This window comes from Falco rusticolus, chromosome 6 (genome assembly GCF_015220075.1).
Source record: "Falco rusticolus isolate bFalRus1 chromosome 6, bFalRus1.pri, whole genome shotgun sequence".
Taxonomy (NCBI): domain Eukaryota; kingdom Metazoa; phylum Chordata; class Aves; order Falconiformes; family Falconidae; genus Falco; species Falco rusticolus.
In genome coordinates, this window is record NC_051192.1 from 45526572 (window position 1) to 45539893 (window position 13322).

Consider the following 13322-nt stretch of genomic DNA (forward strand, 5'->3'; position numbering starts at 1 on the left):
AGCTGGTACTCAGAATTGCTGCTCAGAGGCGTAGTAAGAGGCAAGTTCAGAGAGCAGGTGGAGATCAAGGGATTATAAGAAATGCTATCAGTATATTTTACTGACATTTCATTTAAGGGGCTATGCCAGGCCCCCATCTAACAGGCTTCCTAAAGTTAAGAGGAAACACAGAAGAAATAAACTACGGTAATGAAGGCAGCCAAATGAAAACATTGAACAATAACAATGAAGTAAGTGCTGTAAAGATTTCTAAATCTAAGTCTGCAACTGAGGCTTGAGATCATCAGTGTCTATCATCATCATTCAATAACCTAGCGCTTTTTAAAAAAATACCAGCTGAAAATGTTTAATCATTATAAGTTTTTCAAAAAATTAATCTCCAAGTTCATCAGGGCATCTATAAATTAATTCTCACAACACAGCATAGTTGGTCTGATTATAACCTTACTGAACTATAGTCAAAGCACAGAGAATTATTAAGTCATATTTAGCCTTTGAATGTGTGAATCACCCAGGAAACAAACCTGAGTCTTGTGCTGTAGATCCTTGCCCTGTTAAATAAACTTTCCTCAATTTGTAAGGCAAATGAATGTTAACATTTTTTAAAGGAGATCTTGACATACTTACAAATTAAATGAGACATTCCAAAAGAGAAGTGTTTATGTTAAAACACAGGAATGGAAACTGAAGGAGTCTGTTTTCCAAAGAATGAAAATGCAAACCCAACATAATGGAGAAAATCTACACCCATCCTAAACATGCATTTGTCTTAATCTTAGCAACCACATGATTCCCAGAGCCTTATGGATGGATTTTATTATTAATACATGAACAGCAATGAAATGGAGACTTAGAGCAGTGGGTGGTTTGCAAGTAAAAACTTTTTAGAAGTGTCTTATTTGCAAAACATTCTCATGAAACCACAAAAACCAGCAGCTACCTCCACACCTTAATCTGTGGGAGTGATGAAAGCAGAAAAGAGAGAGAGAGACTGCTATGTGTTTTATTAAACCGTCAGGTTTACAGGTCATGGATTACTGGAAGAACAATGTTAACTGACAAGTAATATTGAATAAAAATGACGTAACAAATTTAAAAGTGGTCAAATATTTCCACGGACCAAAATGGAAATAGCCATAATAAGCAAATAAAATTCCAGAAACGATGGTCTGGCCAGTAACACAGAAATTTGTTTGGCTTTAACATATCACTACCAAATTTTTATATTTCTTTACAGAAATTCCAATCATTCTGGAAAAATAAAGTATCAACTTATTAAAAAAAATTAAATATTTAGCAAAAAAATTTGCGGTATAAGCTGCACTTCCTCTCTTCTGCCTCTCACCTCTCAGACCTATTCCTCCCAGTTTGTTGTCTACTCTCTGTAAACTTGCTGCTTTCCCAGAGCTGCTGCTCTGCTTCTTCATCAGCTGCCGGTAAGCAACAGCAAGCCGGAGGGCAGAGGTGAACAGATCTCCCTTTTGTTACTTTCTGAATTCCAGAAGGGCTCTATAAATCTCACCAACCAGGGACACAACCTCCCGCTCCCACCTCAGTACAGTCACAGGAGCAAAGTTTCACTCCCAGGGCCCCCTGCCCAGTACCAGCACTCTTAAATGGCATGCTCCGTATTTAACTGCATCTTCCCTTTGTCTCCCCTCTCCCAAAAGAATAAAGCTTTCCTTTTTCAGAATTCAGAAAAATAACTTTCACCCTTTTATCCACATTCATTTGCATTTAGAAAACAGGTAGGAAGCTGCAGACAGCACTGCTGAATGATTTACATCTTGCTGCAAGAAAAAAAGAGGACAAGAGCCGTGGCAGCCTGTCTTTTTGGCAATTCTGCAGTTCTCTGGCAGATCAGCAGCCCTCCCTGCCATTTCTCTCCCACCCAGAGCTTCAGAAAAGCTCACTGTGCATTTATAGACAACTTATTATATACCGCAGTACAAGTCATCCTTTTGTGCTGCCCAAACACAGAGATAAACAAAGTTATGGTGATATATTTGTGCTGCCAACATATGCAGTCCCAGCCATACAGGGAAGCTCTACAATCACCTGACAGACAGTCCTTGTCCCAACACGTTTCCACAACCTAGCTGTAAGATAAGAACTGGATGCAAAGTACAGGTGGAGAAAACACAAGGCAGCAATGACATTTTATTCAGTGTCTTTCAAATGCTAGGGTACATGCTGAATGAAAGAAATTTATGAATGTTACCAGCAGAAATAAGACTCAAGTAGTGATGATGCAGATAAGAAAAAACATGCATCAGTATATTTAACCCTGGCTTTGCATATTTCCTCTGAGGTTAGTTTACAAACAGCTCCCTGTTCATGACAAAACATAAGCAGTCACCTTTCACCACATAACATAGCTTGTCAGGTTACTTCTGGTTGTTCACAACAACATATTCCTGCTGCACAGCTATAAAACATCTTTCTCCAAAGCCCAGAATCCTGCTCACATGCCCAGAAAAACAAGGTTTGGGTTTTGTTTCTGCTTTTGTTTTGGTTTCATTAAAGGGTATATATGATGAGAAGCTTAAAGCATACATAACTGGCAGAGTATTTTTGTTCAAGATCTTGGAGTCTCAGAAACAACATAATCTAAAACTTTTTAAGACACAAACAACAGTTTGTGTATACTTCCATCACTTTAGGTTGTTTTGGGATGTTTAATATGGCTTACATCCAGGAAGCAAGAGGTCTGCAGGGAAAACTGAACAGTTGTACTGCATCAGAAGTAAGAAGCCTGATTTATTTTGTGTATCTTTCAGGGTAGCGGGAACAGCTACATGCACCTGTTGGGTAACATACCTAGTGGTGTGCCTAGATAACTCCCATTTCAACAGCCTCCACGTGGATTATGGTCCTGATTTTTAAACAGCAACTCCAGAAGCAAAACAAAACACCAATGTTCTCCAATACAGCTGCTTCCAAAATTATTACAGACTTTTAAAGTGAAATATTTTTCTGCTCTAATTTATACTACTGTAACTCTGTTTAAATTCACAGGCTTTGAGAAGGCCTCTTAGATAAGTACTGAGATCTTGAAGCACAATTTTGTTTCAGCTATCATATCTCAATACTACAGGAGAAAACTTCCCATGCTTTTAAGCCAAGTTTTCCCTAAGGAGGTCAGTTGGAATTTGACACAGCTCTTCCTTCATGGATGAAAAAACAAGCAGTGAGAAAGTTCATCAGCTCAAAAGCATAACAAATACTAATTGCAGTTAAACTTAATCACTGTCATGACCATTAGCACACATGCTGTTCTTTTTGACTAGAGACTGATCTTTTCTGAAAGCATAAGGATCAATCCCTAGCCAGAGAGGACAGCATGTGTGCTAATCTGCTTTTAACTGCTTCTTAAAGTCATAGCAAGATAAATTTTGAAGGAAGAATCTCACTCTGAATATCATTGTTTTTCTTTAAATCTAAATGGAATGTCTTTTCACTCCATACGGGACAGGTTCTGTAGCTGGCCCGAGAGGAGAGCCTGTTTCTAAATCATTGATCTGTTCATAAGGAAATTAAAAGTAAACTGCCTAAAAATCATGCTTCCATCACCTGCATTCTCTCTTTTGTGCTTAAGATTTAAGACAAATAAATTGTGTATGTCAGCAGTCTTTGTCAAACAGACTAGATTTGCAAAACTGCAGTGCCTATACATGAAGCTGAGGTATTGCTCCATAGCTTTAAAGCCACTGATACAGTACGCTAACTTCTGGTCTTTAATGCAGTGAAGAAAAATACTAATTGTGAAACCGCACATTACTGCTCCCTACACTGAGTGAAATCAAAGTGATGAAAAACCTCAGAAGAATGCCGTCATTACAATCTCATGATTACAGCAGCACCATAAATTTCAGGATGCTTATACGGGAGAGATCAGCACATCCTCATACCTGATAGTCATCTCAGTGACACTGAATAAACTTTCCATTGAAACACCCTGTGACATTTCTAATCTACAAAATATTCAAAAAGAGCAGCTCTGGTAATTAAACCATTTATTTTTGGTGGGTGCTGGAATTCTGTACTGTGAAACAGAAGTACTCTTCTGGATTAACATCTGCATATGCAGCTTATGTCATCAATCTAAAGGTACTTTCCTCAGGCACATAGGTTAGCAGCCATAGAGAAAAAGGTTAAATAAGTTAATTATGCATAACTTGGGAACAAACATTATGGGATGCCTTAACTGTACTGGGATTCCAAGCTTTTGAACATAGAATGAATTAACTTTCTCTTAGGAGTTACACTATCCAGCAACCCCGTGCACAAGCAGCTATGCTTTTACTACTACATTGCAAGAAGGGACAGTGCACACACTGCAGTCTTCACAGTTGTCTTTTTAACTAATTGCCCAAGACGCAGAAAGAGACATCCTCTAACTGCAGGATTGGGAAGCAGGAAACTGGGAACAATAAAACTCTGATACTGACTTCCTCTCAGAAGGGCTTCCCTTAATCATTGGTGCCACAACAAGTATCTCCTGCAAACATCCCATGTTCCCCCTTACAAAGCTTCCCTTCACCCCCTACAAAGGGGTATATAACTTTGACAGACATGCTCACCTTGGGTGAAGTTTTCTATGCCAGAAACCTACCTCCCTGCTGAATTGTTTTAGATTTCAGGAGCAGCAGCCCCCCAGGCCTTTTTGAGAAAGAATGTCCTTTTTTGCTCATGTTGAAAAATTTTGGTGACCTTTCCCCCTGAGAGGACAAGCACCCCCAGGCTGATTAGCAGGGACATGAACCATGCCCTCATCTCTCAAGGAGGGGCAGTAGCAGATTGGAGCATAATGGAGACTTTGTTTCCAAGAGCATGCCTTTTGCTGTCTTTGTGCAAGTCCCCCCATATTTGACCATGCTGGGGGGAGAAACCCCTCAAATATCCTCAACAGGAACTTTTAGCAATGGTCTTTTGCATGCTTCAGCTCAGACTTCATAAGGTCTTAACACACTTTCTCAGATGCTGCCAGTTACATCTGGTTCAGATCTGCTCCTATGAAGCAAGAGCAGGGAAAAGATTGTTCCTGTGTCTCAGTGACCCTCTGCAAACCTTATGCAGTGTGAAGAAGCATTCTGTGCGGTTCCAGGGCAAAGGAGACACAAAGGAGTCCTACAGAAAGATGGGAAGGAAAGAACAGGAACAAAGCTCAATGGACACCAGCTGAATGTTAGCAGAACTTAAGAGGGCAGAAAAATTAGGAATGGTGATGAAAAAGTTGCCAGGCCTGCCACGAAAATAGAGAAAGTTCTGGAGTCAGCAGAAAATAAGAACATAAGAAAGAAAACGACTAAAAAAAGGATAAATTACATGAGGAAACGAGACAATATGGACTGACAGGGGATGAGGATGGGATTTACTGAGAGAAGACTGGACAGATGGGTGGGAAGACCATAGGCTGAGGACTGCAGAGGAGAATGGGACTTTCTGGGTAAAAAGCCTTGAAAGAGGAGTCTTAAGTATAAAAAGAGGGGCCGGGAACAAAAGATCTGGAGAGGAGATAAGATAGAACTAGTCCAGTAGGGATGGTTTAAAAAAATGTCACGTTTGGAATGAAAGGGTAGAGGAACTCATTCACATAACAGAAGTCTCCAGATTTCAGATGGGGTTCAAGATTCATGAAGCTCAACCCCTGTCTGCATCAAACATTTGTGAAATGTACTGACAACACATGGTTCACTCCTCTTTAGTTACTGTATAGATGCCAACAACTTTTTACTGATAGGGGTTCTTAGATGGCTGAGGTTCATGCAATGGATCTAGACGTCCTCAATGGGCTGGTATCACTGTGAGAGCATATTTAATGTAACATGACAGATGCATGCACTATAACAGTGCGTTTGCATTATTCCTTCATTTTGCAAAGGTTAAACACTGGATGTCTTTTTCTGTAGTTACAACCACTTGGACAGATTATTAATATGGGCTTCTGACTCCTATGAGCAAAACATTTTTATTATAAACTCAGGGACAGCATTTTACTCAGAAAAAAAAAAGTTACTTCAGTAAGTGACTCTAATGGAAGTTTATGCCTATTCTAAAGAAATTACTACTTTAAAAAGTCAGGCTCGGTCTGAAGAGGAGCAGAACCCACAGAAGGTCTGCAAGTTCTGCCCTGGCCAGTACACCTGTCAGCATGACACAAGCAGGAAGCAGAAGTATCCGATTCCTCATCACAAACATGCCCAAAACACGTTTCAAGCTGTACTAATTCAAAATTTTAATTATGCTTAACAGATCATCTGATAAAACGTACCAAACAATGGAAAAGTTCACTCTATCTTTGTTACAAAGCTTGCCTGTGCAAGTATCACAGCAGCATGCCTCATAACAGTCATAACTCAACTGTTCTTCCAGGCCACAGACAAAATGGCTGTACTGGCTAGAAAAGCAGTTGTTTTTAAAGTATATCCTAGGGCAAAGGGAGCCAAATAGTGCCTGTATGGCTTCCTCTCACTCATCTTAAGCCCATGAAATACTTCTTATCAGCAGTTTAAAAGAAGGCTGGAGAACCTCAGTGGGTGTCCAGTATCAGCTAAAGATCACACTAACTGTGTCCCATGAAGTCAGTTTCTAACTTTGTCTACCAACTCGGTGCTGTTAAGAACAAAGACCACCCGGATACTCAAAATGCGATAGAAGTTATGCCTTTCTAGTTCATTTTTATTTATTTACTTACTAATGACCTAACAACATTAGGTCAATAAAGGCATGAAAAAGGGTGAAATTGTTTTCCCTCATTCACTCTGTAGTCTTTTATGTCAAGCATAACTCGGCATGCTCCAAGAATAATATAGGCTGAAAGGGCACTGCCAAAATCCTATGCTTGGCTAACTCTTAATGAGCTGACTTTGGATAAGATGAATAGTACCAGGATCCTACATGCAATTTCATACCATTCATGTTAATAGGTCATCTTTGTACAGCTGTGCATGTTCTTCACATTTGTGTACAGCTAATCCTGGAAACCAATTCCAGGCACACAAAGGACAAGAAGGTAATCAAGGATAGTCAGCATGGATTCACCAAGGGGAAGTTGAGCAGCCTGATAACCTTCTACGGTGAAATGACTGGCTTGGTAGATGAGTGGCGAGCAGTGGATATTGTCTACCTTGACTTCAGAAAGGCTTTTGACTCCTGTGAGTTCCTCATAGTCAAGCTGATGAAGTATGGGTTGGATAAGTAGTAGACTGAAAACTGGCTGAATGGATGGGCTCTGAGGGTGGTCAAAGGCGTAAAATCTTGTTGAAGGCTGGTAACTAGAGGCATACCCCAGGGTTTAATACTGTGTCCAGCCCTGTTTAACATATTCATTAATGATCTGGATGACAGAAAAGAGCGTGGATATATTAAAACCCAAAACCAATACAAACCAACAAAAAAATCCACCAACCAAAACAAAAAAAAACACAAACCAAAAAAATAAACAATCCCCCCAACCCCCAAAAAAACTAAACCCAAGCAAACACAAAATCTACCAAACCCCAGCAAAAAAAGCTTGACTGTGCATCACAGTCAAACGTACTTTGCTTTACACCAGAAGAGTTTTGACACATTCTCAGTTGTAGCTCTAGAACCTGTTTCAAAGTGCTGGAAACAATGAGAACATGTTTGTTTCCATTGTCTACAGAGAAGGTAGCATCAGCTAATCCCCACTAGCAGGGGACAAAAAGCAAGAGCATATCTGTACCGACCCAGCTGGGGGTAGAGGGTGATTAAAACAGTACCTATTCATTTCTCCCTTTTTGTTCTTATGTCATCCTCCGTCTGACATCTCTTCAGCTTTTAGCTCTTTGCACCTCAGTTGCCCTGCTTCTCTTCCTCCCTTCCTCCCCCTGCCAAAAAAAACTCAACCCCAAAACAAACAAAAAAACCCTCCTTACTATTTTTAGTCTGTGTACATAAACTGCTGTATTGCAGGTCAGCTGCAAAACTCACTAGACAGCTCCAGTTCCAACCAGTTTCATACTCCCTTCAACCTTCCACTTCCTGGGTTTTCTCTCATTTCCTCATATTGTTTTCCCTCTAATGATTTTCTCTCTCCACATAGCACTGGTTCATTTGCCTATGCTTTCCTTCACCAGCTCCCACCTTCATGTATCTCTTCAGTTCCTGCACACTTCTTGGGCAGCAGTTGTCCTTTGACCTTTCCCCAGCTCCCCTTTTCCATTCTCATCCCATTTCCTACCCAGCTGCCAAAATCTGACCCATGTTTATCTGGAAAATAAGGCAGATCAAGCTGCTTCCCTTCATCTTAGTCTGGCTCAGCACCAATCTTCTGGCTGCCAAACTGAATGGCCTCAAGTCACAGAGGCCCAGATAATCAAATCCTATAAGGCTACAGCACTCCTGCAGATGTCTGTGGAGCCTCCCCATCCTTCTCACAATCCCGTACCTTTCATTAGGTAAATCCCTGCAGCATTGCTCAGGTAACTTGCGGAGAAAGGAATCCTGACAGACATATAAATGGGCTCCTCTGTAACGTGCTTCCAGTCACACGTCTTTCTCCTGAAACCCAGCGAAGAACTTGCTGCACAGGCAGAGGTAGCTGGTTCCCTACTGTCCTCACCATCTGGGAAGGAATTCCTTTGAAGCCCTTGGATCCTCACCTACACAAGAAAAAGCTCCACTGCCAACTACTCCATCTCTCAAATAGGCTGTCTAATGCCACGCAAAACTTTCAAGATTCATTGTTTATTAGGTGCTGCAGGAAATACGCTTGGGTATTTCACAGGTAAATTCCCCCAGTTCTTTTATAACTTCAAGTGCATTTGCCTCATTTACTTTACATCTACTGTAGTGATGCTTAATGTATTTCTAGCAGGCATTTATTGACTTTCCTACTTGTAAGTGGAAAATCAGTTTCAAGATTTCAATGATGGTTTCCAGTTTCTCAAGTTGTACAGTTTACTGCATCGCAGGATGAGCGAGGGCTAAAGTTTCCAAAATCACAGAGGTCATGCCTAGTGAGAGGTGACTACACACAGAAGCTGGCTTGCTTCTGTAGCATATGACAACCTCAAACACTCCAAACAAACTTAGCCAACAGTTGAATGTAGTGAAACAGCACCAGCTACAGAAACCTAAGAAGTCTTGCAGAAAAAGCGTTCTCTGTGAGAACTTTGGGAGCTGGGGTGAGGTGCTGGTGTTTAATCATGATGTGCCTTTGTGTTATCAAAGCCTTAGCGTTTTTTCCCCACTCATTGTTTCAGAGACCAGGCAGGTTGGAACTGCAGGTGGGAGGAGTGTCTCCAGCTGACTGATATTTCCTTTTGCAGATGACCTCATACAGCTACCTAAAGCTATGTATTCTATAAACAGCACATTATACATAAGCTTCCCAAGAAATCTTTCTTTGTGGGTTAGGTATGTAGGCTACAAACAATAGCCAAGGCACTTGACTGTCATCTTCAAAACGAAAAAAGAATATCACACTGATGACACAGTAACAAGCACATGGAGTGAGCAGAGCAATCCACGGAAGGACCCATCCGTATTTTATCCTGTACCAGAAAGGGGAAATGAAAGATGCTGTTATGCTATGGACTGGACAAAAACTTCACTGCTGCTAATAAATGCTACATCCATTTATTAGCACCACCAATTCTGAATTAGTATTAAAGAAAACATAATTCCTTCATATAACAATAGCATTTTTCAGCAAATATACATGTCATATTCAATGCTACAGGCCAAGGACATTGAGCGAACAGACTGCAGCTGTGAGCCGCATGAAAGGGAAGAAGAAAAAGACAGGAAAGAACTCACAGGACTAGGATTTGAGGCAGGGGGAGGAATCAATAAGTAAAACCCTTCAGATACAGCATTTAAAGGGCAAATAAGCTGTCTGCCGTTTGCTTCTTGCTACATGTTGTAGGAAACAGAGCACTGTATTATTTTCTTAAATAAACATTACTGCAAAGACTTTACCACTCTGATCACTACTGTTGTCGTCTGTAGGATTTTTTTTCTGTTATTTCTTCATGAACACATAGTAACAGCTTAGCTTTATCTAATCAAATAAAAACTAGAAACACACAAGAACAATGATGTTACACTAATTTGTAAAGACTAGCAAATGCCAAATCCATTGTCAAGTCCATCTGTCCTGCTGTGAAATCAAACAATGGAAAAAATAGCATTATGGAACAATTAACACCATCCTAACCAAGAATCCTACCTTGACAATGCTTTTTAGATCCTGCACATACATCCTCTCTGTCTCCAGAATCTCTTGGACAACTCTGTCCACGTAGAGGAGCTTGGGACTGGTGGGCTCTGTGACCAGGGACATGGCACAGTTTTTGCTCACTCCTTTTGGTTCTGCTTTTCTTGGCACGTTTAGCCTTTTTTCAAAGCTTTCCTCAGGATCCTCTTGCTCCGCAGGGGAGTTTTTGCGTGGCTTGTTGCTGGAAAATCGCCTGGCTGGGACCAGTTCTAGCTTGATGGCACCTGTTTCTTTATCCTGGTTGAACAAGCCCAAGTGGCTGTTTGAAACCAAAGTCATTCTGCTTCCAAAGGAGCAGTGGCTGTCCCTGGAGGAAGCAGAGGAGGAAGTGGAACTAAAGCTGACGGGACGGTCACTGTCTGACAGGTCCATGGTTTGTTTTTCACAGTAGCGAAAAGGTCTGTTCTCCTTGTGCAAATCTTCCCCTTTTGTCTTGGAGTCGAAGGCCTCCGTCACAGTTGGTAAAACATCGAGAGGTAAGTGGAAGTCATCTAAAAAAATAGACAGAAGAAGTGGGTTTACACTTGCTGCTCCATATAACACAAAACTTCATAATAGATACTTTTGCATACAAAACTGCCACAACTGTAACTAAAAGACAATCAAAACAAAGCAATTTGGGGGTCACTGTGGCTCTAATGCTTTTTAGGTGGTGGGGAGCCCCCACTGGGGGCTACAACATAGGCACCACATATCTCCTGCTTGCATATATGTCTCTGGCATGTCCTTGTGCCAGAGTGCTGGGCTTGGTGCTAGTGCATACACTGCCCAGGCTCAGCACAGGACAGAAATAAGACTCAAGGAATTTCCCTAAGGTTAAAAAACTCTGTTGGGAGCAGTATCTACTGTCTCCAAGCTGAGCACTGACCCTGGTTTGGAGGCTTTGAAAAACTTAAGAAGATACCAGACAGTGTCTTTTGTTTTGAACACTGCAAGACCAACAGTCAAACAAAAAATAAAAGCAGTTATCAATTACCAGCTCTGTGGTTTGCACAAAAAGACTAAAACTGGAATGATTTCCCAGTGAAAATACTGCAGCTTCTGAAAAGAAGAGTTCTCGCAGAAAAGAGTAATGCCAAATAATTCAGTTTTCTACTGGGAAAATAAGTTATTCTAAAACTGTTCAGTCTAAGCCAGAATATTACCTCCTGCTGAACTGACCCAAAGCTGTTTTTCAAAGCAGTGCAACAACAAAATAAGATGTCTGTCTTCCTGTCGGCATTTCAATTCTCCTTTTTATCGCTGAAATGCCCTGCAGGACACTGTCCACGATGCAATGCAGACTCCTCGCTGGCAAAGTTCTGTGTGAGATACACCACAAGACTCTGCAAAAGCAGCTGCAGGTAAATTCAATACTTCAAGGTTTCATTTCAGTAAGAAGTGTCCACCCAAAAAAATCTTGCCTCAATTTTCAGACTTTCAAAATGTCTGTCCTATGAAAAAGGGAAACTTGTGACAACTAAGGAAGAAAAGCAATCCTGAAGCTACCCACACAGTGGAAACTTAGTCCTTATTTTATTCTAGCAACAACCTCATTTTTCAAAAGTCATACCAGCAATTACAGCTCTAGACAGCAGTTTCAGTAAAGAAACCATAAAGCCAATAAACTGCAAATCAAACCCGCCCAACCTTTAAGGTGGCCTTTCTTAAACAGAGGCAGACTTGCTAGGCTATGACAAGCAGAAACCTCCTGGACACCACTCTGGCTGCAGTTGGTCGTTGGGGCCGAGCGGGAGGTGGGGAATTTCATTCAAAGCAGAAAGCCACTATCTCATGTTTCAAAATCAAACATTATGATTTATTTACAAATAAAAAATCCCAATCCAAAGCAAACAAACAAAAAAGAAAGTGCAGAGAAGAATGGAACATTTGATTTACTTGGCCTATCTTGAATGCATGTTTTTATTTGTACATGAGTGATTAATACTTCCATTTCAGTGATGATAGTACTTGCTTTCTGTTAAGGAGAAGTATTGCCCTCAAGGTAATGCATGGAATTAACACCGAGTAATTTGCTCATTACATGGGTCAGAAATTGGCCATTAGATTAAAATCCTCATTTGGCACCTCTGTATCCCTGGTTTTACCTTGAAGTCTGAAAATCTATAGCCCTTCTTTGTGCCAGGTTCTTCTGGTTTTGTAGCACAGAAGTGTATTTTCTTACCCTTCTTGAATAAACCACATCAAGTACAGACTCCAAAATAAAATATAAAGCGATAAACCAGGAAAATATTTAGAAATTAAGTATGCAGTGAAGTTCTCTTGTTTCTAAATGTGTATGGACAAAGATGTTTGCCTTCCTATTGCTTCTGATAAGAAAGTAAGCATTTTTGATAAGGAAGAATGTATTTTTGTTATCAGCTTTGGATCATTTTTCATGTTCAATTAGAAAGCACAATGTCATTATGCAGATGTAAACCCCCTCGAAAAATGGACAGGATAAACAGGATAACAGGGATACCCTTCCTCTAACTTACTCCAAGATATTTTACTAAAATTACATGACAAAGAAACACCTGATTAGCTGCATTGGGGGTGGGGTGGGGTGGGGTGGGGTGGGGTGGGGGGGGAAATAAAGGGTTCCTGTGGCATTCAATACTCCATGCTCTTTTCTTCCTGTTTCACTGAGATACAGTCTGCCTCTCAGATAAGCTGAAGGCATTAGTATGTAATATTTGCTTCACAAACATTGTCAGGCTCATTAGTATAAAAAACAAAGAAAACACAGTTCAGGTCAATGAGATTGGAGTCAGAACAAATGTTAAAAGTAGTTTTTCTCAAGACATACTTGTAGCCAGGAACACTGAGAGATTTTAACATGTCTTACAAAACCAAACCCCCTTATTATCTTGTTTAATGGGCAATGTCATTTCTTATAAAAAAACCCCCAAGTATTAGTTGTAGTAGTTAAAATGGGCTTGCTCTTTAACACCTGTATTCCAACTGACTTTGGCAAACCCCAGGCACCTACTAGGCACAGCTAATTAATTGCATGTTATGGCTCAAGTTCCTCAATTTTTTTATGCAAGTGACTATTCCTGTATGTTTCTACATAAGTTACGCCAAGAAAACTATT

At 40.5% G+C, this 13322-nt stretch overlaps 1 protein-coding gene across 4 annotated transcripts in view; it reads right to left on the reverse strand.

The window, feature by feature from the left end:
* The window catches only part of PLEKHG1 (pleckstrin homology and RhoGEF domain containing G1), a 136237-nt gene that overhangs the window by 40134 nt on the left and 82781 nt on the right, over positions 1 to 13322 (reverse strand). For all 4 annotated transcript variants that reach the window (XM_037391972.1, XM_037391969.1, XM_037391971.1 and 1 more), the window contains one exon: positions 10199 to 10737. In XM_037391972.1, coding sequence (XP_037247869.1) covers positions 10199 to 10737 — 539 coding nt within the window. The remainder of the gene's footprint in view (positions 1 to 10198; positions 10738 to 13322) is intronic.